Source organism: Salmo salar, chromosome ssa18 (genome assembly GCF_905237065.1).
Source record: "Salmo salar chromosome ssa18, Ssal_v3.1, whole genome shotgun sequence".
Taxonomy (NCBI): Eukaryota; Metazoa; Chordata; class Actinopteri; order Salmoniformes; family Salmonidae; genus Salmo; species Salmo salar.
In genome coordinates, this window is record NC_059459.1 from 54,477,208 (window position 1) to 54,504,033 (window position 26,826).

At 41.0% G+C, this 26,826-nt stretch overlaps 1 protein-coding gene across 1 annotated transcript in view; it reads left to right on the plus strand.

Annotated features, from left to right (window-relative positions):
* Positions 1-26,826, plus strand: part of LOC106577489 (TBC1 domain family member 14) — an 85,220-nt gene that overhangs the window by 16,240 nt on the left and 42,154 nt on the right. Inside the window, exon 3 of the mRNA XM_014155520.2 lies at positions 18,291-18,414. Coding sequence (XP_014010995.1) covers positions 18,291-18,414 — 124 coding nt within the window. The remainder of the gene's footprint in view (positions 1-18,290; positions 18,415-26,826) is intronic.

Below are 26,826 nucleotides of genomic sequence, written 5' to 3' on the forward strand. Positions count from 1 at the left end.
CAAACACTCAAACTGGACTGTTTTATCTCCATCTCTTCATTCAAAGATTAATCATGGACACACTTACTGAACGTTGTGGCTGTTTCACATGATGTATTGTTGTCTCTACCTTCTTGCCCTTTGTGCTGTTGTCTGTGCCCGTTTAATATATGTACCATGTTTTGTGCTGCTGCCATGTTGTGCTGCTGCCAAATTTTTGAATCCCAGCCCACGCAGGGTACCTTTTGGTAGGCCGTCATTGAATATAAGAATTTGTTCTTAACTGACTTAGTTAAAATAAATAAACTGCCCCCCCGTCCAAACTGAGCAATTGGGGGAGAAGGGCCTTGGTCGGGGAGGTGACCAAGAAACCGATGTTCAAATCTCTGGAGAGACCTGAAAATAGCTTTGCAACAATGCTTTCCATCCAACCTGACAGAGCTTGATAGGATCTGCAGATAAGAATGGGAGAAACTCCCCAAATACAGGTCAACAAAGTATAGAGTAAAGGTTCTGAATTCTTATGTAATATCATTGTGATATTTTAGTTTTTGCTTTGTCATAATGGGGTGTTGTGTGTGTAGATTGAGGGAGACAAACTATTTATTTTCGAATAAGGCTGTAACATAATGTGGAAAAAGTGAAGGGGTCTGAATACTTTCCTAATGCACTGTGTAGGGCTATATGTCAATCAAGAACAGATTATGTATTTTGGATTCAATTTGAATCGAGTTGGAGAGGGAGTTGGAGAGAGGGAGAGAGAGCTCGTCCACTGATTTTAAAGTAATGATTTTTGACTGATAGGCTTTTTTTTGTATAAATAAATCTTTACAATAAAAAAAATAAATAAGGTGACCCCGAAAGCTAGATGGAGATGGGTGAATTACACGCGCATTCTGTCTCTTATGTTACGGTAGCGTAGACTAGGCCTACCTGTCAAAAAAAGGTTTTTTCCCGTGATGAGTTTTACATGCGTTGTCAACTGCGCTCCATACTTTGATGGGCTTTGTCTTCACACCCTGAATGTTGATGATTCATCATGCAGAGGCTGTAGGGAAGCCAGATGTAGATATGGCATATCACACGTAGACACGGCATATCACACGTAGACACATGGGCTTAGCCATCCACTGTGTGATATTGCAATTTAAGAAAAAGAATAGAGGCCTAGCCCCAGAGAGAGATCGAGAAATGCCGGCCGCATGCTACAACACCGACATGCATTTCTTTATTCTTTTCAGATAGGTACTGTGTTCTATATAACGACATGGGCGTACATTTTCGATCAGAATGCTTATAAATATAAGCATTATATTTTTTGATTTATAGGCCTCAAACATTCTTCCTCACCTCAAGTGAGTCTTTTGGAGCGCGCCGGTGTGCACTGCCTTCATATCATAGGCCTGCAGTATAATAGGCTAAAAACCACACCAAACATTTCTATACTTTATAAGGGTAATATCAAAGATGAGTCTTCCTCTTACATCTAGACGTTCCGCTAGCGGAACACCTGCTCCAATATCCAATGATGGGCGTGGCGCGAATTACAAATTCCTCAAAAATACAAAAACTTCAATTTTTCAAACATATGACTATTTTACAGCATTTTAAAGACAAGACTCTCCTTTATCTAACCACACTGTCCGATTTCAAAAAGGCTTTACAGCGAAAGCAAAACATTAGATTATGTCAGCAGAGTACCCAGCCAGAAATAATCAGACACCCATTTTTCAAGCTAGCATATAATGTCACAAAAAACAAAACCACAGCTAAATGCAGCACTAACCTTTGATGATCTTCATCAGATGACACGCCTAAGACATTATGTTATACAATACATGCATGTTTTGTTCAATCAAGTTCATATTTATATCAAAAACCAGCTTTTTACATTAGCATGTGACGTTCAGAACTAGCATACCCCCCAAACCTCCGGTGAATTTACTAAATTACTCACGATAAACGTTCACAAAAAACAGAATTATTTTAAGAATTATAGATACAGAAGTCCTCTATGCACTCGCTATGTCCGATTTTAAAATAGCTTTTTGGTGAAAGCACATTTTGCAATATTCTGAGTAGATAGCCCAGCCATCACGGCTAGCTATTTTGACACCCACCAAGTTTAGCCCTGACCAAACTCCGATTTACTATTAGAAAAGTTTGATTACCTTTGGTGTTCTTCGTCAGAATGCACTCCCAGGACTGCTACTTCAATAACAAATGTTGGTTTGGTTCAAAATAATCCATAGTTATATCCAAATAGCGGCGTTTTGTTTGTGCGTTCAAGACACTATCCGAAGTGTAAATAAGGGTCACGAGCACGACGCATTTCGTGACAAAAAATGTCTAAATATTCCATTACCGTACTTCGAAGCATGTCAACCGCTGTTTAAAATCAATTTTTATGCAATTTTTCTCGTAAAAAAGCGATAATATTCCGACCGGGAAAGCGTGTTTACGTACAAAAGAGAAAATAAAATCATGGGATCCCCTCGTGCACGAGCCTGAGTCTCATAGTACTGTGACCGGCCACTATCCAAATGCGCTACTGTTTTTCAACCAGGGCCTGCAAAGCCACGATTCAGCTTTTTGCCGCCTTCTGAGAGCCCATGGGAGCCGTAGGAAGTGTCACGTAACAGCAGAGATCCCCTGTATTGGATAGAGATAATCAAGAAGGCCAAGAAATGGTCAGACAGGGTACTTCCTGTACAGAATCTTCTCAGGTTTTGGCCTGCCAAATGAGTTCTGTTATACTCAGACACCATTCAAACAGTTTTAGAAACTTTGGAGTGTTTTCTATCTAAAGCTAATAATTATATGCATATTCTAATTTCTGGGCAGGAGTAATATTCAGATTAAATCGGGTACGTTTTTTTATCCGGCCGTGAAAATACTGCCCCCTAGCCATAACAGGTTAACAAATGCGCATTTGCGAAAAAAGCACAATCGTTGCACGAATGTACCTCACCGTAAACATCAATGCCTTTCTTAAAATCAATACACAAGTATATTTTATTAAACCTGCACATTTAGTTAAAAGAAATCCAGGTTAGCAGGCAATATTAAACTGGGGAAATTGTGTCACTTCTCTTGTGTTTATTAAACGCAGAGTCAGGGTATACGCAACAGTTTGGGCCGCCTGGCTCGTTGCGAACTAATTTGCCTGAATTTTACGTAATTATGACATAACATTGAAGGTTGTGCAATGTAACAGGAATATTTAGACTTATGGATGCCACCCATTAGATAAAATACGCAACGGTTCGTATTTCACTGAAAGAATAAACGTTTTGTTTTCGAAATGATAGTTTCCGGATTTGACCATATTAATGACCTAAGGCTTGTATTTCCGTGTGTTATTATGTTATAATTAAGTATATGATTTGATATTTGATTGAGCAGTCTGACTGAGCGGTGGTAGGCAGCAGCAGGATCGTAAGCATTCATTCAAACAGCACTTTCGTGCATTTGCCAGCAGCTCTTCGCTGTGTTTCAAGCATTGAGCTGTTTATGACTTGAAGCCTATCAATTTCCGAGCTAGTTAGCGGGGTGCGCGCTGATAGTGTTTCAATCGGTGACGTCACTCGCTCTGAGACCTTGAAGTAGTTGTTCTTCTTGCTCTGCAAGAGCCGTGGCTTTTATGGAGCAAAGGGTTACGAGGCTTCGAGGGTAGCTGTTGTCGACGTGTTCCTGGTTCGAGCTCAGGTAGGGGCGAGGAGAGGGACGGAAGCTATACTGTTACACTGGCAATACTAAAGTGCCTATAAGAACATCCAATAGTCAAAGGTATATGAAATACAAATGTTATAGAGAGAGAGAGTCCTATAATAACTACAACCTAAAACCTCTTACCTGGGAATATTGAAGACTCATGTTAAGAGGAACCACCAGCTTTCATATGTTCTCATGTTCTGAGCAAGGAACTTAAACGTTAGCTTTTTTACATGGCACATATTGCATTTGTACTTTCTTCTCCAACACTTTGTTTTTACATTATTTAAACCAAATTGAACATTTTTGATTATTTATTTGAAGCTAAATTGATTTTATTGTTAATCTAAAAGTGTTTATTCAGTATTGTTGTAATTGTCATTATTACAAATAAATAAATAAATAGAAACATTTTAATCGCCCGATTAATCTGCTTTTTTTTGGGCCCTACAATAATCGGCACCGGCGTTGAAAAATTATAATCGGTTGACCTCTAATTTTTACCTTGTCAGCTCGGGATTCGATCCAGCAACCTTTCGGTTTACAGTCCCCCACACTTCTCTGATTCAGAGGGGTTGGGTTAAATGCGTAAGACACTTCAGTTGAATGCATTCAGTTGTACAACTGACTAGGTATCTCCGTTTAAATACGTTTTACTACATACTTTGAGGCATGTTTTACCTTGCTTCAAAGTAGCCCAGGCAAAATCCGACCACATCCATGGAGACAATTTATTTTATGAAGACTTACAGATCCCATTAAAACCATTATGTCTCTCTTGTTCTATTGATTTTCAACTTTCTTTCATTGGCCTGTAGCCAAATGCACATTTTCATTCATTTAGCCTGCTGCCTTGTGCTCATTGTTGTGCTAATAATGTTAAAAAATAGTTTATCAACATTTTAAGCTAAATGGTCTGATCTGTTGCATCAGATTCATTGCTTTTTTAAAACGTTTTTTTTAATGTAGCCTAGACCTACTGGTTGTATGAATTTGGGATCTATTGTCCCACAACTGTCTGTTTGGGCTATTTCTTTGTCGACAAGCTGACCAATAGAATAGGTCAACTTTTCTACTAAAGGGGATAGTAGATTGACATAGGCTCATAGATGGAGTGCCCATAAGCCTAGGGGAAACTAAGCATTCCTCAGGTAAATTTAATTAAATTGCCCAAATTATATAGTCTAACTAGTCTACTCCTGTCTATACAGAAATACATTAAATCTTTCAAAATAGGCTATTAAAGAATGATTTGGCCACAGAGGATCATTAGCTTCCCCTAGCCTTAAAAAACGTAATATGAATAATCACATTGCCCACAGTCATAAGGAAAGGCTGAGCAATTTGGGCAGTGTGTGTGGCAAATATCAAGTAGATGATTTTTGAGTTGTGACTGGCAGTGAAAAGTAGAGACCCAGTCAAAGCAATATTTCTAAATTCAATCGTGGCGAAACAGTTTGGAAAGCAAATGGCTATTGCTGTAAATAGAAGTCAATGAAAAGAGTAATCTGTCTTTCAGTTATATAAATGCTTAAATTGAGTGAACAACAGTAGGCCTATAGCGTATCTTATTGGCACCAGCAGAGAGCATCAGCCGTTTCCCACAGCATCAGCCGTATCCCACAGCATCAGCCGTATCCCACAGTCTGAAAGACAGATTAGAGTCAATGTGCGGGGGCACCGGTTAGTTGAGCACTGCATATATTCATACTCTCATTGTTGGTTCAGTGCCACTTGAATTTGTTTTTGGAAAATAATTTCCTCCAGTTTAGATGGACGTCATATTCTATTTGTGTCTCCCCTTCTCTCGTTGGCCTATTCTATGGACAACGTCGTTTTTATTGATATCAAAGTTTATTTGTCACATGCACCTTACAGTGAAATGCTTACTTACAGGCTCTAACCAATAGTGCAAAAAAGGTATTAGGTGAACAATGGGTAAGTAAAGAAATAAAAAACAACCGTAAAAATACAGTGAAAAACAGTAGCGAGGCTATAAAAGTAGCTAGGCGACATACTGGTTAGTCAGGCTGATTGAGGTAGTATGTAAATGTAGATATGGTTAAAGTGACTATGCGTATATGATGAACAGAGAGTAGCAGTAGCGTAAAGAGGGGTTGGCGGGTGGTGGGTGGCGGGTGGCGGGACACAATGCAGATATCCCGGTTAGCCAATGTGCGGGAGCACTGGTTGGTCGGGCCAATTGAGGTAGTATGTACATATGTACATGAATGTATAGTTGGTTAAAGTTGCGACAGTTCGTTTCTGGTATCAGAACAAAATAGTCAGCACATAGTAACTTCTGATTTATTTGTACTTTAATTAATGCAAACACGTGTGTGGTAAATGGGTGGTTCGTATATATACGGTCTCGCTGTTTTACCTCGCAGGGCAAACAGAGAAGAGAACGACACATCCTATTGTTCTCGCTTTTATACTCTGACAGAGATAGTTCCCGCTCAATGCTGCCCTGTCAGAGGGAGGAGGAGCGTGGTTTAAACTTGCTTGGGGTGTGAACACACTCCAATAAGAAATTTCAGGGAAATTTAAGAGTCCCCCTTTTGACACCCCCTAGGGTGTCACTTAACACAATTTGTATATCTCCATTTTAATGATTAGATGATTGGTAAAAACCCTCACATCCTTCCGTCTACACCTCACTTGTACTAGGTTGACTATCAGTCACCCAGGAACTTCAAACCCTCACATCAGGAAAGACAAATAGTATACAGGATAAATTCATAACATATTATTCAACACGTATAAAAAGAAAACCTTCTTGCGACAGTGTCTGCACCTAACATGTGTGGGACAGACTCTTTGTCCCAGAACTTAAAACCTTCTCATCCACCTGCCACTACATTCAATACATATGAATTTATTGTGTATACGCCTTATTCAACCACTTCCTCAACAGCAAAACAAAGATCGTCCTCTGACAGATCCATCTCTTGCCCAGAGCTGGATTTAGTGTTCTCCGGGGTCAATTCCATCAAAGGCATCATTCCGGTTGCTCTGACTTTCTTATGCAAGGGATTATACAGGCAGTACAACATATCAATAATAGGAACATAAGTACTAGGGTCAGAATTCCAGTAACCACCATAGATGTGTACTTGCCAAAAAAGAAATTCATCCAATTCCCCTCGCCTACCCCTGCTACACCCTTCATCTCAGCAGATACAGTGCCTTGCGAAAGTATTCGGCCCCCTTGAACTTTTCGACCTTTTGCCACATTTCAGGCTTCAAACATAAAGATATAAAACTGTAATTTTTTGTGACGAATCAACAACAAGTGGGACACAATCATGAAGTGGAACGAAATTTATTGGATATTTCTAACTTTTTTAACAAATAAAAAAACTGAAATTGTCCGTGCAAAATTATTCAGCCCCTTTACTTTCAGTGCAGCAAACTCTCTCCAGAAGTTCAGTGAGGATCTCTGAATGATCCAATGTTGACCTAAATGACTAATGATGATAAATAGAATCCACCTGTGTGTAATCAAGTCTCCGTATAAATGCACCTGCTCTGTGATAGTCGCAGAGGTCCGTTTAAAGCGCAGAGAGCATCATGAAGAACAAGGAACACACCAGGCAGGTCTGAGATACTGTTGTGGAGAAGTTTAAAGCCAGATTTGGATACAAAAAGTTTTCCCAAGCTTTAAACATCCCAAGGAGCACTGTGCAAGCGATAATATTGAAATGGAAGGAGTATCAGACCACTGCAAATCTACGAAGACCCGGCCGTCCCTCTAAGCTTTCAGCTCATACAAGGAGAAGACTGATCAGAGATGCAGCCAAGAGGCCCATGATCACTCTGGATGAACTGCAGAGATCTACAGCTGAGGTGGGAGACTCTGTCCATAGGACAACAATCAGTCGTATACTGCACAAATCTGGCCTTTATGGAAGAGTGGCAAGAAGAAAGCCATTTCTTAAAGATATCCATAAAAAGTGTCGTTTAAAGTTTGCCACTAGCCACCTGGGAGACACACCAAACATGTGGAAGAAGGTGCTCTGGTCAGATGAAACCAAAATCGAACTTTTTGGCAACAATGCAAAACGTTATGTTTGGTGTAAAAGCAACACAGCTCATCACCCTGAACACACTATCCCCACTGTCAAACATGGTGGTGGCAGCATCATGGTTTGGGCCTGCTTTTCTTCAGCAGGGGCAGGGAAGATGGTTAAAATTGATGGGAAGATGGATGGAGCCAAATACAGGACCATTCTGGAAGAAACCCTGATGGAGTCTGCAAAAGACCTGAGACTGGGACAGAGATTTGTCTTCCAACAAGACAATGATCCAAAACATAAAGCAAAATCTACAATGGAATGGTTCACAAATAAACATATCCAGGTGTTAGAATGGCCAAGTCAAAGTCCAGACCTGAATCCAATCGAGAATCTGTGGAAAGAACTGAAAACTGCTGCCCACAAACGCTCTCCATCCAACCTCGAGCTGTTTGGCAAGGAGGAATGGGCAAAAATTTCAGTCTCTCGATGTGCAAAACTGATAGAGACATACCCCAAGCGACTTACAGCTGCAATCGCAGCAAAAGGTGGCGCTACAAAGTATTAACTTACGGGGGCTGAATAATTTTGCACGGACAATATTTCAGTTTTTTTATTTGTTAAAAAAGTTTGAAATATCCAATAAATTTCGTTCCACTTCATGATTGTGTCCCACTTGTTGTTGATTCTTCACAAAAAAATACAGTTTTATATCTTTATGTTTGAAGCCTGAAATGTGGCAAAAGGTCAAAGTTCAAGGGGGCCGAATACTTTCGCAAGGCACTGTGGCTTGTCAAGTCTCAATAGGGCTTAAAATCATATCATTTCCATTACAATCCACCCGTTTTGCTAGATATTTCACATACATTATAACACCTCTATTTTTATTGGATTTAGAAATTTCCCACAAATTCAAACTAATTCATGAATCACAATAGTTGGTCTCATCTAACATGTGCTCCTCATATTTGAATGAATCCTCCACCTGGCTCGGCGGTAGGTACTTGTCGTCCCATTGGTCTGAACTTTGACTCGGTCCGTAGCTCACCATCTGCTCCGTTATCCATCTCTCTAGAGTTCTGGTGATTAAACCTCATACAGATGAAAGCAGGCCATAATACAGTTCCTACAACACTTTTTCATTTCCCAAACATGAGCTGTGTTATCAGAAATGTACATACAGTAATGAACCTAATCATTCTACCTACACCGCCCTCTTTGCCCGTAACCTATCGAGAGTCAGTCTATTTTACCAGGTCATGAGGGAGGTGGCGGATAATTGGTCAGAGAACCTCTTTACGGCATCCCCGGTTTCATTCATGAATCTCTGTTGATTATAAAAGATGTCATTAATTCAATCCATATTTTTATTTATTGTCAACTACCAAAATAATGTAGTGTTAAAGCCTTCACATATTTGATTCATAACTTTGTATTCATCTGGAACCTCCCTGAGGATGCCAATAGCATCCATCTATTCAAAGCTTTTTCCATCCTGGTCAAAACTCTTCCTGTGCCTTCTTTAGCCTCCTATAACTGGTCTCTGATAACTAATTCAAACTGGTCGGACCAATAGCCCCAGGGCGCAAGTTCCTAACCACCCTTTGTGGTCATTTCTGTCGTACTTTGCTGGTACTAGCCCACCCTTCATCAGTTATAGGTGCTATGGGGTTAAACATTTTCTCCTGTGCTTTCAAACCTAAGTCAGTCACATTAACGATTACCTTTCCAGCCATTAAAATCATCTTAGTTCTCGGTGCCATTCTTGTATCTATCACACTGGTGCTCATCAGGAGTTAAGGTGAACCTAGTTGGTTTGGCTAAGTACTTCAATCTGGCCAACCCCAATTCCTGTACAGTTGTCTGCTTCCCCAGGAAATTGTTTAATGTTTACCTAAAATTCTACATCTTGATCTTCTTTGATTCCTTATTCTGTATGTCACTCATCAGTGTATTATATAGTTTATCTTCTACTTCTTCTCAATGACAACGGTATCCTATGATTAGTACCAGTAGGTGGAGGATCTGAATGTATCAGAAAGATTAGACTATGATGCAGCTCAGTTTCTACTCTTCCCAAAAACCGTCAACCCTCTCCTGCCCTTAGTCTCTCTGCTTGGTACCACCCCATACTCACACCTCTAGGAGCACACACAGTGATGAACGGTCGGGATAGGAAATCTTCGTTAAGGAGGTAACCCCATGACCATGTTGGTACTCGGTTCTTCTCCTAACTCTGTGTGATCATCAGTGCTCATATGTGTACATACCTTCTTGCAGTGGATAACGTGGACCCAAGTGACTCTCTCAGCTTTTCTAATGGCAAAGGCAATGGTTTAACAGCACCTGGTATGGGCCTTCCCAACGGGGCTGCTTCCAGTCTTTTCTCCTCAGGGACTGGATCCACACCCAGTCTCCTGGTTGAATTGAGTGAATCACCTTCTCCTGTAATTCACCTGTTGGACACACAGGTTTGGTTAACAAACAGTCTTCTCATGTGCTCTGCTAGTATTTCTTCAACTTCTATGTCTACCTGTTCTGGTCTCTCTAACTCTGGCATTCTATAGGCTCTACCTGATTAGCTAAAATGTCATCCATCATTTAAAGAGATAGATCCCAGTAAATCAACACTAGGGATAATATCTTGTCCTAATATTCTAGCTACCATAATCATGTCCACCAAGTAAGTTGGGAACGCTTCTACCCATTTGCTATACTTATCTGTTATTGTTAAACACCCCTTCTTCCCCTCAATTCGGAATAGTTCAATAAGTCAATTTCCAAATGTTCGAATGAAAATTCTACAAAAATGTTTTTGTTCAAGTAATTATTCTAACCTGTTCTATCGCCTGCTCTACCATACTCCCCCTTTTTATACATGGCTCAAGCCATGTATCAATTTTACTACATATCTAAACAATGTCTTTGGTAAGATCAGTAAATTATCCTTATTTCAGCCTTTCTCTTGTAGGATTGCCCCCTTTCATTTTCCACATGTCCAATTCTGGTGATTCTCTGATCCACCTCTACTTAGACGACACCATTCTGTATACTTCTGGCCCTTTGGACACTGTGTTAACTACCCTCCAGACGAGCTTCAATGCCATACAACTCTCCTCCCGTGGCCTCCAACTGCTCTTAAATGCAAGTAAAACTAAATGCATGCTCTTCAACCGATCGCTGCCCGCCCGTCCAGCTTCACTACTCTGGACGGTTCTGACTTAGAATATGTGGACAATTACAAATACCTAGATGTCTGGTTAGACTGTGAACCCTCCTTCCAGACTCACATTAAGCATCTCCAATCTAAAATTAAATCTAAATCTAGCTTCCTATTTTGCAACAAAGCATCCTTCACTCATGCTGCCAAACATACCATCGTAAAACTGACTATCTTGCCGATCCTTGACTTCGGCGATGTCATTTAGAAAATAGCCTCCAACACTCTACTCAGACTGCATCCAATTTGCTATCACAGTGCCATCCGTTTTGTCACTAAAGCCCCATATACTGTGACCTGTATGCTCCCGTTGGCTGGCCCTCGCTTCATGTTCGTCGCCAAACCCACTGGCTCCAGGTCATCTATAAGTCTTTGCTAGGTAAGGCCCCCCTTATCTCAGCTCACTGGTCACCATAGCAGCACCCACCCATAGCACGCCCTCCAGCAGGTATATTTCACTGGTCACCCCCAAAGCCAATTCCTGCTTTGGCCGCCTTTCCTTCCAGTTCTCTGCTGCCAATGACTGGAACAAATTGCAAAAATCACTGAAGCTGGAGACTCATATCTCCTTCACTAACTTTAAGCATCAGTGGTCAGAGTAGCTCACAGATCACTGCACCTGTACATAGCCCATCTGTAAATAGCCCATCCAACTACCTCATCCCATACTGTTATTTTTTCTTCTTCTCCTTTGCACTCCAGTATCTCTACTTGCACATTCATCCTCTGCACATCGATCACTCCAGTGTTTAAATTGCTGAATTGTAATTATTTTGCCACTATGGCCTATTTATTGCCTTACCTCCCTTATCTTACCTTATTTGCACACACTATACATATACTTTTTTCTATTGTGTTATTGACTGTATGTTTGTTTATTCCATGTGTAACTCTGTCGCTGTTTGTGTCGCACTGCTTTGCTTTATCTTGGCCAGGTTGCAGTCGTAAAAGAGAACTTGTTCTCAACTAGCCTACCTGGTTAAATAAAGGTGAAATAAAAAAATTATCGGGCTAACTACTCCACTGACTCTTTGCAGCTAAAGAGGCAGCTGCTTCATTCAAAAACAAATCTATTGTGATCTAATTCTAATGTTGCTAGCTACACTAGTTATCTAGTTGTGGCCATCTAGTGTCAACAGAGACGGAAGAGGAAGCGAGACATCCCACTCCCTAATTTTTTGGGGTTACATTACAGTCAATGAACTAAGCAGACTAGACCCAGCTGCTAATGCATTGGTGCCTATGGGAGAGCCCCATATAAGCAGACCAGAACTGATTACATTTTTTTATGGTAAACCGGGACATCTTCGTTTATTCACCATCTTTTGGTATCCGCAAGGGCTTACTACAAATTCTAGCTAGCAACATTAGCACAGCTTGATAGTTAGCTAAGCCAAACCTCGCTTAAGAAAGCACTGCCACCTTGTGGCCTGGAGTATTTTAATGAGGCTGATCGGCGTACGATCTGTGCTATGTGCACATCAAAAAGTTTGAATATTCTTGGTGTGTGAGGCTTTAGGCCTATTTTTAAAATAATGAATACATGTATGGGACTATGGCCATTGACGGAATTATCATAACCTACTCTGACGTTTATGAAGCTGTTTTTAAAAGTTCAACAAAAAGTTTTAACGGCTGGTTTTACATCCCTCTCGATCACAGCTGAGCTGTTTAGTGCAGGTGGTTTATTTTCGCTTTTGCGTACACAAATTCCCCTTCTTGTACTGCCTCTTGTTTTCCTCAGCTCTGAGTTGCCCTACTATCACTACTTTCAAACTACCTTGTCAAACCAGTGTTTGATCAGCGCACTGTGGTGACAACAGCATGCGCTCTGTGTCAAGGTTTATTCAAGTTTACACACGTGTTGTAGGCATTGGGGGCAACGACTTTTCTCTGCCGCTCCCTCCAATCAATTACTCTCTCGCTCTCTCGTGTGTGTGTGTGTGGTTACACATTCTCTCTCTTTCCCCTCCCCTTTTCTCAGTCAAACTCTTAGGCTGTGGTAGTGGGCTGTGGTTAGGATCTCTGAATGACACAGAACACAGGGTTACCTCTCAGCTGTGGGTGTCTATCCCTTAAAACATATATACTGTTCTCTTTTATCCTACTGAATACAACTATGGACTTCAGATTAGCAAACTTAGAAAACTTTGCTCTGTGAAGGTTTCAGTCAGTGCCCAGCTGTGCCCCCTGCACCCCAGAACTTCCCCAGTCAAGTTCCTTTATCACAGCGGTAGTTACTGCTGTTTAAGTCTGTGTTTATAGTGCTTAGTTCTCTTCAGTTATTGATTCATTTTCCCTGTAGGTAGGTAGGTAAGTCATTGAGAACAAATGTTATTTTACAATAACGACCTGTCCACAGCTCTTCAAGCTTCTTTCTAATCTAGATTCTGCATTGCAGGCAATGTTTCTATTTTTGCATTTTTGTAATTGTTTTTATGTGCCTGTCCAGTTATATATTGTAATATTTATTTTTGACCCAACCATTTTCTTCTCTGTCAAATCGTTACTTAACAGCATCATAACAATGTCTATGGGACCTGGTGTTGCGTAAGTAAATGTAATATTTACATGCAAGACCTCGGCTACTGATACAGTACTATAGCTCACACCCTTTGGCTGCTGTGAAGTGTCTTCCTACTTTCATGTGCTTTCATCTCGGTTTGTACTACCTATTGAGGGATGAAGGGAGAGCCTGGTGGGAGACAGGGACAGAGGATAAAGAGATCAGAGAGGAGTGGTACACAGAGTATGTTTGCTTTGAGTTGTGCCTTTTAAAGGCTTTGAAATAAATTAACCATATAATGGTTCTCAACGTCACATGAAAAACTGCTTCCTAAAATTCAAGTTGTGTTATGATCATTTTTCACTACATCATTAAAATCACTTTTGAAGTATGTATGGCATTGCTCATTCACTGCATTGCAATTTTTCAATTGAAATATTTCAATATTTGCCAAATTGACAGGAGGGCCTTCTCAAGTTTGGCTTCTTGTCAGAACCATAACATCGTGGACTTTGCCTCAGAGCCTGAGATTGCTAATTATAAACACACACACACAGCTGCAGCCATAAACACAGATACTAACATGATTAATGTTCTGGCCTGGGCACGAGGCTTTTTATTGTCCCTGTGTTTTGAGAATCAGCAGGCATAACTGCTCTTTGTTTGATGTGAGAGACCCACCACCAACCAAGTTTCCATTTACACAGCCCCTAGTGCACATTACTGTTAGGCGACACATCTTTCATGTTTACCTTCCTGACATTTTAAAGGTAGATAGCGATATGACATAGATGCAGAAAGTAAACAGCATAGTCGGTCAATTTCCGCAACAACTAAAAGTGTTGATGTGCGATTCTCAACTTCTCTGCTGTTTTGGTGCCGTGGCTAACACGCTGTGAACTGCGTGAAACGAACCCATGCACAAATGCAAGACTTTGCTCTCACGCAGTATCTTGCTCATCTCAGTATCTTTGGTGCTGCTTGTGGCAACGTCATTTTGCCGAGTCTACTTTTAATGAAGGGTGGAAAGGTTGGAAAAGTAACAAAGGATTAACTCTTGCGAGCGAAAGAATAGAGGGTTGTGTAATTATTTTCCTTGAGGAAATAGGACATAGCGACGTAGCTATGAAACCACCATCTGCGGGAACACTCAGCCCTAACGCCCACCACCCACAATTCCCAGCCAACGCGTCTCCGGTAAGGGTCCTCTATTCATTTTAATGTGTTGACCGTTGGAGAAATTGCTTGAGCTGCGCTGACAATTTTAAAAGAATGAATACCAATGGTCCAATATTCTAGATCACTGCTGTGCGTACACTTTCGGTGGTCTGATAGACTCAACACGAAATGTTTCTCGTTTATGCCCAAGACCATTGGCGCCTATGTTATATAAGGCAGAATCAGATTTAAGGAAGATTTTGTGCATAGTGTGCATACTGGTTATGCATTTGCACCTCGTCGGTCTTTCTCTAGATATGCATGTTTATTCATCTTTAAAGGTGCAGTCTGAACCTCTTGAACTTGTTTTGATTATGTAACGCATATGTCAACATGTTGTGAGCCATTGAAAAGATTAATCTTAAGGTCAAGTCCCAAAGGCTAGGCCTATATATTCGGCTCAAGTTTCCACATCCTTTTGTAGGCCGCAATGATGGGTCTATAGAAGCAGGTTACACAGTGTCATAACATGCCATGTCACCACAGCGTCCAATAGTGCAACTGGGTGGGTTCACTGGACCCAGAATGGTCATCAGAAAAGGTCAGGCAGATCACAGATAATGATCATGGACCTTTACTGGGACAACTGGAGTTTGACCTATTTCTCGAAGGCGAAGAATGTTCAGATTCAGGCACTGCCTGGAGCTTCTATATAGCCTGGCTACCTAACCAGACTGTGAGGTCAAACAATGGTGACTGGCAACTGCAGTGGTTGGTCTGGTTAACCAGGCTAGCTTTTATAGACACACTTTCAGATATTCCCCCTTTCTCATTGGAGATTGTTTCTGAGATTTAGCCTAATAGTTTTGAGTTACAGTTTTGAGACTCAAAATGACTGGTGCCAATGGTAATCTCTGTCTTTTGCCTTTTTTCCTGAGTTTTTCCTCACATCATCCACTTCAATGCTCCCCCCCTCCTGCCTTCTGAGAAATAGCAGGCCCCTCTGCCACTTGTTTTATTTCCCATGAAGGAGGTCTGAATGTCATTGTCGGTTACTTTGAACTGGCTTTCAGGCTTTGAGTTCTGTTTGTCTCGTGCAGTATCTTGACAGTGTGCTTTGAAGCAGAGCCCGTAGAAACTCAGACTAACAACTCATTGGCTAGTTTCTGGTCTTAGTTTTTTTTGTTGGTCCTAGCAACCATTAGGCAGGCACAAGTGTACACACACCTAGAGACTTGGATAGACTGTAAAAGTAGGGACACATTTTTCAATGGGAAGATGCAAGCCTCGGTCCTGTATCTCAGTCAATCTACTATCTGTGTTTTGAAGGCATTCGAGATGGGTTCCATGGGGGTGAGTGGGTCAAGGGATATGGGTCGTAATGGTCATGTCAAACAGCAGTCCCTGACCACTGACCTGTGTCCTCCAGAGTCTCTCTGTTGAGATTCTGGTGTAACTCACTCTGTGGTTTTTAATTCAATAATACGTACACAACAGTTGCCAGCTGTGTGAGTGTTTGTTGCTCTGTGTGAGTGAGTGTCAGGGAGCAGGTATTAGCGATCTGTTGGTCAATAGGCAGGCAGTAGACTGTTTTCATTGTGTGGTCAATGGGGTTCCAAAAAGCCATATGCTTTGTGTTACAGTACATTTTAAGGTGGCCTAACATTACTTTTCCACAGTAAAGATGCTTCATACTGTATAGGTAGTGAATTTAGGATTCTGTAATCCAGTGAGATTGTTAGATTTACCCTTTGCGGTGGCCATTTATGCTCATAGTAACTTTCCAAATATTCACACATTTTCCCTATGAAAGGAATTGTGTCAACAAAAAAGTCATTAGATAAGCCAATATCGTGTGTCTTATCCTGAATTGCTTTGCACTCTGTAAATCCATTGATTCGAAAGGTTCAGCTTCCTAACCAATAGTAACCTTATGGATTGCGTAGCACTTAGGCTAGTAGTAGAAAAGACAAGCTTACTCCACTGGAAAGCAGGAAATGAGCTGGCTAGCATCATTAAATGTATCTGCCTGTTACGTCACCTCTATTAACAATGAGGAAGTTGACTCGTTTATCAGATGATGTTTATTCATGCTTTTTCACTCTCTATTCAAGTTTTTAATTGAAGCCTTCCATTGTCTCTTTGTGAATCCTGCACCATAGCCTGTCTTGATGGAGAAATTAATGCAGTGTCCCTATCTGAAAGGGATGCAGACCATGTGAAAGAGATGGCCATGTTCATTATTATATGCGTTTGCATTCAGTTCTAAACATCATCCGCCCAAGCTAAACATACTGTTCTGACTGTCCTTGTGTTAGCTACGTTGTCTAGTTGGTACTACAAACGGTTGTCCAATGGAACATGTGAAAACGTTTCCTCTATTGAATAAGACACATTTTCAGTAAATGGTTAACCAGTAATGTTGATCCCTGTTTCACGTACAGAGATTAAATCACATTTTATTTGTATCGTGCCGAATACAACCTTACCGTTGTAAGGTTCTAAATTTGAGTAATTTACTCACGGACACTAGAGAAGCTTAACCAAGTTTACTTCTTCCCAAAGGGTCTATACAGCTGTAATTCAGACACAGACATGGTTTCCCCCGTTGTAGTATTCATACCCCACCTTGGGTAGAGTCTCCTCCTTATCGCTAAACATTGCATCATTATTGCAGGGCAGGGAGCTAAGTGATATGATCCTTCAGCGGTTTCTCCCCTTATCAGTACTGCCACATGCGATCGTGTTCCCTGCACTCAGCCCCTCCCAAGCTTCACTATGGCACCCCTCATGTCTCTTTTGGAACTAATGTTCCTATACTTCTGAGTATAACAATGTTCAAAGTTTACCCCAGAATCCAACACCGTGAAATGCTTACTTACAAGCTCTTAACCAACAATGGGGTTAAGAAAAAATGTACTAAATACACTAAAGTAAAAAATGTAATAACACAATAAAGATACAATAACCGAGTCAATGGCGGTACAGTTTGCTTTAAAGCTGAAGTCAATGGTGATACTGCCACATCCATTGGGATATTACAACAACAAGTAAGTTACTGCAAACAACAAACATGGTTTTTTTCTTCCCTTCAGACATCATAGAACAGCAGGATATAATAGAGGATGTCATTTTAAATAATATAATTTTTTGTAACCATGCTGCTTGATGCACCTCACCTCCGTTTAGTCTACAAAATAAAAACAATAACAAAGGTGCAGGAGCCGACAGTGGCGCTGCTTCCCCTAATTCAGATTCCATCTTTAATGCCAAACCCATTGATTTATTAGATTCTTCGCTGTGCTCTTTCTAGCCTACTTTATTTCAAGATGGTATTTTAAATTGAAGTGTAGCCCAGTGCTCTGTCCCTGGCCTGTACTGCTCCACTTTTCACATGGTTGGGTCTTTAACTGCCCACTGGCTCGGGGTGTGGCTTTGTGTTTAAATCTGTGAATTCACTTGTGCTCTTATCTCATGGACACACGCCAGCCAGCCTTTGTATTGCCGCTGTTCTCCGCCGTTGGTGACTTATTGAAGGGTGCCAGTGTGTGTTCACCTTTTGGCTCTGGGTTTAAATGACTTAATTTACATGTTCTCACTCACTCACTCACTATCTTTCTCTGTCCCTCACTATTCTCTCTCTCCCCCTCCCTCTTCCCTCTCTTGCGCCCTCCCTCTCTTTCCCTCACTTTCTCAGGAGTCTGTTTGTCAAGAAAGTGAAGGACACTCAGCCAGTGGAGCAGAAAGACCCGGGCTGGAAGCTGTTTGGGAAAGTCCTCCCTAGAGAGTGCTCAGAGAAACACCCCCAGAAAATACAGAAGGTACGCACGAGCACACACACACACACGGTTGTGTGTGTTGTGTTTCTCTACGGCTGGCCATGCTTTCCACCTGGCTACCCCTAACCCGGTCAACTGCCCAGCACCCTCCACAGCAACCACCCTCCACAGCAACCCCCCACCATTTCTCCTTCACCCAAATCCAGATAGCTGATGTTCTGAAAGAGCTGCAAAATCTGGACCCCTACAAATCAGCCGGGCTAGACAATCTGGACCCTCTCTTTCTAAAATTATCTGCTGAAATTGTTGCAAACCCTATTACTAGACTGTTCAACCTCTCTTTCGTATCGTCTGAGATTCCCAAAGATTGGAAAGCTGCCGCGGTCATCCCCCTCTTCAAAGGGGGTGACACTCTAGACCCAAACTGCTACAGACCTATATCTATCCTTCCCTGTCTTTCTAAGGTCTTCGAAAGCCAAGTTAACAAACAGATTACCGACCATTTTAGAATCCCACCGCACCTTCTCCGCTATGCAATCTGGTTTCAGAGCTGGTCATGGGTGCACCTCAGCCACGCTCAAGGTCCTAAATGACATCATAACCGCCATCGATAAGAGACATTACTGTGCAGCCGTATTCATCGACCTGGCCAAGGCTTTCGACTCTGTCAATCACCACATTCTTATTGGCAGACTCGACAGCCTTGGTTTCTCAAATAATTGCCTCGCCTGGTTTACCAACTACTTCTCTGATAGAGTTCTGTGTGTCAAATCGGAGGGCCTGTTGTCCGGACCTCTGGCAGTCTCTATGGGGGTGCCACAGGATTCAATTCTCGGGCTGACTCTTTTCTCTGTATACATCAATGATGTAGCTCTTGCTGCTGGTGATTCTCTGATCCACCTCTACGCAGACGACACCATTCTGTATACTTCTGGCCCCTCTTTGGACACTGTGTTAACTAACCTCCAGACGAGCTTCAATGCCATACAACTCTCCTTCCGTGGCCTCCAACTGCTCTTAAATCCAAGTAAAACTAAATGCATGCTATTCAATCGATCATTTCCCGCACATGCCCGCCCGTCCAGCATCACTACTCTGGACGGCTCTGACTTAGAATAAGTATTTGATCCCCTGCTGATTTTTGTACGTTTGCCCACTTACAAAGAAATGATCAGTCTATAATTTTAATGGTAGGTTTATTTGAACAGTGAGAGACAGAATAACAACAAAAAAATCCAGAAAAACGCACGTCAAAAATGTTATAAAATGATTTGCATTTTAATGAGGGGAAATAAGTATTTGACCCCTCTGCAAAACATGACTTAGTACTTGGTGGCAAAACCCTTGTTGGCAATCCCAGAGGTCAGACGTTTCTTGTAGTTGGCCACCAGGTTTGCACACATCTCAGGAGGGATTTTGTCCCACTCCTCTTTGCAGATCTTCTCCAAGTCATTAAGGTTTTGAGGCTGACGTTTGGCAACTCGAACCTTCAGCTCCCTCCACAGATTTTCTATGGGATTAAGGTCTGGAGACTGGCTAGGCCACTCCAGGACCTTAATGTGCTTCTTCTTGAGCCACTCCTTTGTTGCCTTGGCCATGTGTTTTGGGTCATTGTCATGCTGGAATACCCATCCACCGCCCATTTTAACCTGTTAGGGCTAGGGGGCAGTATTGACACGGCCGGATAAAAAACGTACCCGATTTGACCTGTTAGGGCTAGGGGGCAGTATTGACACGGCTGGATAAAAAACATACCCGATTTAATCTGGTTACCACTCCTACCCAGTAACTAGAATATGCTTATACTTATTACATATGGATAGAAAACACCCTAAAGTTTCTAAAACTGTTTGAATGGTGTCTGTGAGTATAACAGAACTCAAATGGCAGGTCAAAACCTGAGAGATTCCTTTACAGGAAGTGGCCTATCTGACCATTTCTTGAACTTCTTTTCCATCTCTATCTTTTACTAAGGATCTCTGCTCTAACGTGACACTTCCTACGTCGTCCATAGGCGCTCAGAGCCCGGGAAAAAGCTGAATGTCGTCATCCCAGCCCCAGGCTGAAACACATTATCGCCTTTCTCAAGTGGCCGATCAAGGGACTCTGGGCTTAGGCGCATGACCTGACCGCCCCGTCTTTGTGATTTTTTTTCCCCCTCTGTTTGCCGAAAAGGAGATTCCCGGTCGGAATATTATCGCTTTTCTATGAGAAAAATGGCATAAAAATTTATTTTAAACAGCGGTTGACATGCTTCGAAGTACGGTAATGGAATATTTAGATTTTTTTTGTCACGAATTGCGCCATGCGCACGACCCTTCTTTACCATTTCGGATAGTGTCTGGAACGCACGAACAAAACGCCGCTATTCGGATATAACGATGGATTATTTTGGACCAAACCAACATTTGTTATTGAAGTAGCAGTCCTGGGAGTGCATTCTGACGAAGACAACAAAAGGTAATCAAACTTTTATAATAGTAAATATGATTATGGTGAGTGCTAAACTTGCCGGGTGTCTAAATAGCTAGCCCGTGATGCCTGGGCTATGTACTTAGAATATTGCAAAATGTGCTTTCACCAAAAAGCTATTTTAAAATCGGACATATCGAGTGCATAGAGGAGGTCTGTATCTATAATTCTTAAAATAATTGTTATGCTTTTTGTGAACGTTTATCGTGAGTAATTTAGTAAAATGTTAGCGAATTCCCGGAAGTTTGCGGGGGGTATGCTAGTTCTGAACGTCACATGCTAATGTAAAAAGCTGTTTTTTTATATAAATATGAACTTGATTGAACAAAACATGCATGTATTGTATAACATAATGTCCTAGGGTTGTCATCTGATGAAGATCATCAAAGGTTAGTGCTGCATTTAGCTGTCTTCTGGGTTTTTGTGACATTATATGCTGGCTTGAAAAATGGGTGTCTGATTATTTCTGGCTTGGTACTCTGCTGACAATCTAATGTTTTGCTTTCGTTGTAAAGCCTTTTTGAAATCAGACAGTGTGGTTAGATTAACGAGAGTCTTGTCTTTTAAATAGCTGTAAAATAGTCATATGTTTGAGAAATTGAAGTAATAGGATTTTTAAGGTTTTGAAAATCGCGCCACAGGCTTCAAGTGGCTGTTACGTAGGTGGGACGAATTCGTCCCGCCTAGCCCAGAGAGGTTAATCTGGTTACTACTCCTGCCCAGTAACTAGAATATGCATATAATTATTGGCTTTGGATAGAAAACACCCTAAAGTTTCTAAAACTGTTTGAATGGAGTCTGTGAGTATAACAGAACTCATATGGCAGGCAAAAACCTGAGAAGATTCTGAACAGGAAGTGGCCTGTCTGACAAGTTGTTGTTCATCTTGGCTCTTTTTATTGAAGACTGGGGATCTTTGCTGTAACGTGACACTTCCTACGGCTCCCATAGGCTCTCAGAGCCCGGGAAAAAGCTGAATGATATCGAGGCAGCCCCAGGCTGAAACACATTATCGCGTTTGGATAGTGGCTGGTCAGAGTACTCTGAGACTCACGCTCGTGCACGAGGGCACGAGATGTTTTTATTTTCTCTCTCTTTGTATGTATACACGCTTTCCCGGTGGGAATATTATCGCTTTTTTACGAGAAAAATGGCATAAAATTTGATTTTAAACAGCGGTTGACATGCTTCGAAGTACGGTAATGGAATATTTCAAAAAATTTTGTCACGAAATGCGCCATGCTCGTCACCCTTATTTACACTTTCGGTTAGTGTCTTGAACGCACGAACAAAACGCCGCTATTTGGATATAACAATGGATTATTTGGGACCAAACCAACATTTGTTATTGAAGTAGAAGTCCTGGGAGTGCATTCTGACGAAGAAGAGCAAAGGTAATAACATTTTTCTTATAGTAAATCTGACTTTGGTGAGTGCTAAACTTGCTGGGTGTCTAAATAGCTAGCCCTGTGATGCCGGGCTATCTACTTAGAATATTGCAAAATGTGCTTTCACCGAAAAGCTATTTTAAAATCGGACATATCGAGTGCATAGAGGAGTTCTGTATCTATAATTCTTAAAATAATTGTTATGCTTTTTGTGAACGTTTATCGTGAGTAATTTAGTAAATTCACCGGCAGTGTTCGGTCAGAATGCTAGTCACATGCTAGTCACATGCTAATGTAAAAAGCTGGTTTTTGATATAAATATGAACTTGATTGAAGAAAACATGCATGTATTGTATAACATAATGTCCTAGGGTTGTCATCTGATGAAGATCATCAAAGGTTAGTGCTGCATTTAGCTGTAGTTTGGGTTTATGCGACATTATATGCTAGCTTGAAAAATGGGTGTCTGATTATTTCTGGCTGGGTACTCTGCTGACATAATCTAATGTTTTGCTTTCGTTGTAAAGCCTTTTTGAAATCGGACAGTGTGGTTAGATTAACGAGTCTTGTCTTTAAAATGGTGTAAAATAGTCATATGTTTGAAAAATTGAAGTTTTTGCATTTTTGAGGTATTTGAATATCGCGCCACGGGATTACACTGGCTGTTGAGTAGGTGGGACGCAAGCGTCCCACCTAGCCCATAGAGGTTAAACGCCCTGGCTGAGAGGAGGTTCTCACCCAAGATTTGACGGTACATGGCCCCGTCTATCGTCCCTTTGATGCGGTGAAGTTGTCCTGTCCCCTTAGCAGAAAAACACCCCCAAAACATAATGTTTCCACCTCCACGTTTGACGGTGGAGATGGTGTTCTTGGGGTCATAGGCAGCATTCCTCCTCCTCCAAACACGGCGAGTTGAGTTGATGCCAAAGAGCTCCATTTTGGTCTCATCTGACCACAACACTTTCACCAGTTGTCCTCTGAATCATTCAGATGTTTTTTGGCAAACTTCAGACAGGCATGTAGTATATGTATTTTCGAGCAGGGGGACCTTGCGGGCGCTGCAGGATTTCAGTCCTTCACGGCGTAGTGTGTTACCAATTGTTTTCTTGGTGACTATGGTCCCAGCTGCCTTGAGATCATTGACAAGATCCTCCCGTGTAGTTCTGGGCTGATTCCTCACCATTCTCATGATTGTTGCAACCCCACGAGGTGAGATCTTCCATGGAGCCCCAGGCCGAGGGAGATTGACAGTTCTTTTGTGTTTCTTCCATTTGCGAATAATCGCACCAAATGTTGTAACCTTCTCACCAAGCTGCTTGGCGATGGTCTTGTAGCCCATTCCAGCCTAGTGTAGGTCTACAGTCTTGTCCCTGACATCCTTGGAGCGCTCTTTGGTCTTGGCCATGGTGGAGAGTTTGGAATCTGATTGATTGATTGCTTCTGTGTACAGGTGTCTTTTATACAGGTAACAATCTGTGGTTAGGAGCACTCCCTTTAAGCGTGTGCTCCTAATCTCAGCTCGTTACCTGTATAAAAGACACCTGGGAGCCAGAAATCTTTCTGATTTGAGAGGGGGTCAAATACTTATTTCCCTCCATTAAAATGCAAATCAATTTATAACATTTTTGACATGTGTTTTTCTGGATATTTTTGTTGTTATTCTGTCCCTCACTGTTCAAATAAACCTACCATTAAAATTGTAGACTGATCATTTCTTTGTCAGTGGGCAAATGTACAAAATCAGCAGGGGATCAAATACTTTTTCCCCCCACTGTATAACCTAAACTCCGGTCATGTTTTTTTATTTGTATTTTATAGCATCCTCATTAGCCGGCGCCAATGGCGACAACTAGTCTTACTGGGGTCTGACCATAACACAAATACATTACAGACAAAAGAGTGTACATACATCTAAACATTAACATGTAGTGTGCGTGTGTGTTTGCATCTATCATTTACACACACATGTCAGTACACCCTTTAAAAGTTACAAGCTTATGCTGCTACTGTTTGTGATAGATGGTGGCATTCTGTCATTGCACCACACTATCACAAGGGGGAGTTGCTCTATCGATAGTTGGTAGTCTAAACTTTAGCAATTAATGGAGGCGTTTTTAATCTGAGAGTCTCTCCTCTGTCACTTTTGTCCTGCATCAGGCAACAACAACAAAAACTGTCAGTGGTCCTGGAGTTAAGAGAGAACATGGGTAAATACAGTTGGGGAATTTCACTTGACATGTGGACTGACGATTTTCGAAAAATAGGCACGGTGGGCTTTTGATTTCTCTCACACTAAAAACAGAAATTATTCTAAATAATAAACTGGCTTTATTAACAAATTAGTAAGAATGTCTCACCCCATGTTCAAGAATGGCCTTTTCCCTTTTCAGATTACAATTGCTCACTTTTGGTTATTTGAAACGAGATCATCTCCAAAATAATTTATTTTTTATTTTTTATTTTTTTATCAAGCCATAAAAAGTTGGTTGTAATTTCAGTAAAAAAAAAAAAAAAAAGTAAGGAACTTGTCTGCATTAAAGACAAAAATTTGTTAAAGAAAATTGTGATAAATAAAAATATATACCACCGCGTGTCATTGTCCTTTCATAATGCATCCTTATTTACAAAGTTATTATTATTAACCCTACGTTATAATTATATAAAAGCCCCTTAGGGCAAACCTGATCTATATGAGTATCTAACAAAAAATGCCCCTTAGATATTAATTTATAATCCTCCAATCCTCTAAATGTAATTATTGGTGGAGAGTCACGTCATTGGGGAGAGTCAGGCGGCATTGACTGAGTTGAAGAGGGCGAGGAACGAGATGGAGTCACATTCCATGCCAGGCAAACATGCAGATGTTTATTTTAACTACATTTTAGTTGCAACAAGTTTGATCGGGTTTAAATCAGGAGACCTACATGTAGAGATGAAAAATATATAAATGTTTAGATATACTGTAGGTCTACCGTAGGCGACATGTCACTAGTGTTGCGTAATTTGCTGTTGTGTTGTAGGTCTTTTATTTATTTAACCTTTATTTTACTACATAAAGGTCTACTTACTCTGCTGGCGTCTTGACCCAGTTTATGCCCTCATTTGCAATGCAAACCATAACGAATTACTATGGGAATAAGTGGAAGAGGGGGAAAAGTAAGGAACTTCTGTCGGCCCTGGAGGCCTTTTGAAAACATGTTTTCACAAGGGCTATTAGCAGGACAAAGACACGATGTGGTCCCAAAAACACCTCTCTGACATAGGGTCCAGCATATCTCTTGATTATATTATTGAATGTCTCGCAAGCTTTGATCTGGGCCTGCAGAACGCAAAGTTCATTTTGAATAATAAGATGTGTGTTATAAGCTTTATTTTTCCTTATCTAACTAACAGTGGTTAGCTAGCTTGACGTGTTTTAGTGTTGTATGCATTGCATCTGTACCATCCCATAGCCTACATTGCCTATGAAGTGTGACTGGCTCATCTGTGGATGTTACTGAGAAAATGCCTTCTTTTATATTTTTTGTTGTCTCTGCTGTTGACTCCCCAACATGGCGGTTCGTGCATTCTGATTGGCCTAAAGTGAAGTTGTTGGCTACTGTTGAGCTTTGCTATTCTACAAGTAGAAACGGTATGTTCGTACCACTTTTGTTCTAGCAAGAGTAGAAACGGCCTCCAACTGTGATAAGTACCTTTTCAGCATTCTATGGGCAGTGAGATTCTTGGTGTTTCACGCTTCAAAGCACTGTGGGGTGAACGGTGAAAAGAAACCACATACTGCTTTTGGTTCTATTCATGCGAGGGTGATAGAGGACTCTGAAATATGACTTGTCATATTACAGTAGTAGCCAGTCTCTTGACCCAATGTCAAAGTTTGTATCTCTCTCTATATAATCTCTCCTTTGCTTCTTCTAGGGTGAGAATACTGTATTTGTACGTGTGTCTGTGTGGGTGGTTGACGTTTTAAGCATGAAAAATGTATTTTTGTGATATGATACTAAGTCTGAATATTTGAAATGTATGTGGTCGGTTATCATTAAAAAGAAATGCCACATTTTATGAACCGTTTCATACAATTGAGCGTTGAATTTGTCCTCAGTGTGACATGACAATTATTATTCTTAAGATAGGCATGACAAATAACGATGACATGTATCTCACAATAATGTGTTACCTTGTGGAACTTAAGTACAATTAGGCATTATTTTCTTTGATTATGGTACAAAAGTGTCTGTTCTCTCATTTTTTAATAATATTTACGTTTAATTTTGACAAACCTTTTCTAAATCCACAAACCTACTAGTGGGGCATGCGGAGATCACTTACCATATGTTCCATTATGATTTTTATTTTTCCCATGATGAAAAACATTTCATTCTCCAATTTCAATTGTCACACCAAAGGACATGTCACACCATAGGATGAAAGAAAGAAGTAGTCAGTTAAAAATAGATGCCAAATAGGGAAGAAAAAGTGTAATACAAATCAAAATATGTTATATTTGAGGTTCTTCAAAGTAGCCACCCTATGCCTTGATGGCAGCTTTGCACACTCTTGGTATTCTCTCAACCAGCTTCATGAGGAATACTATTCC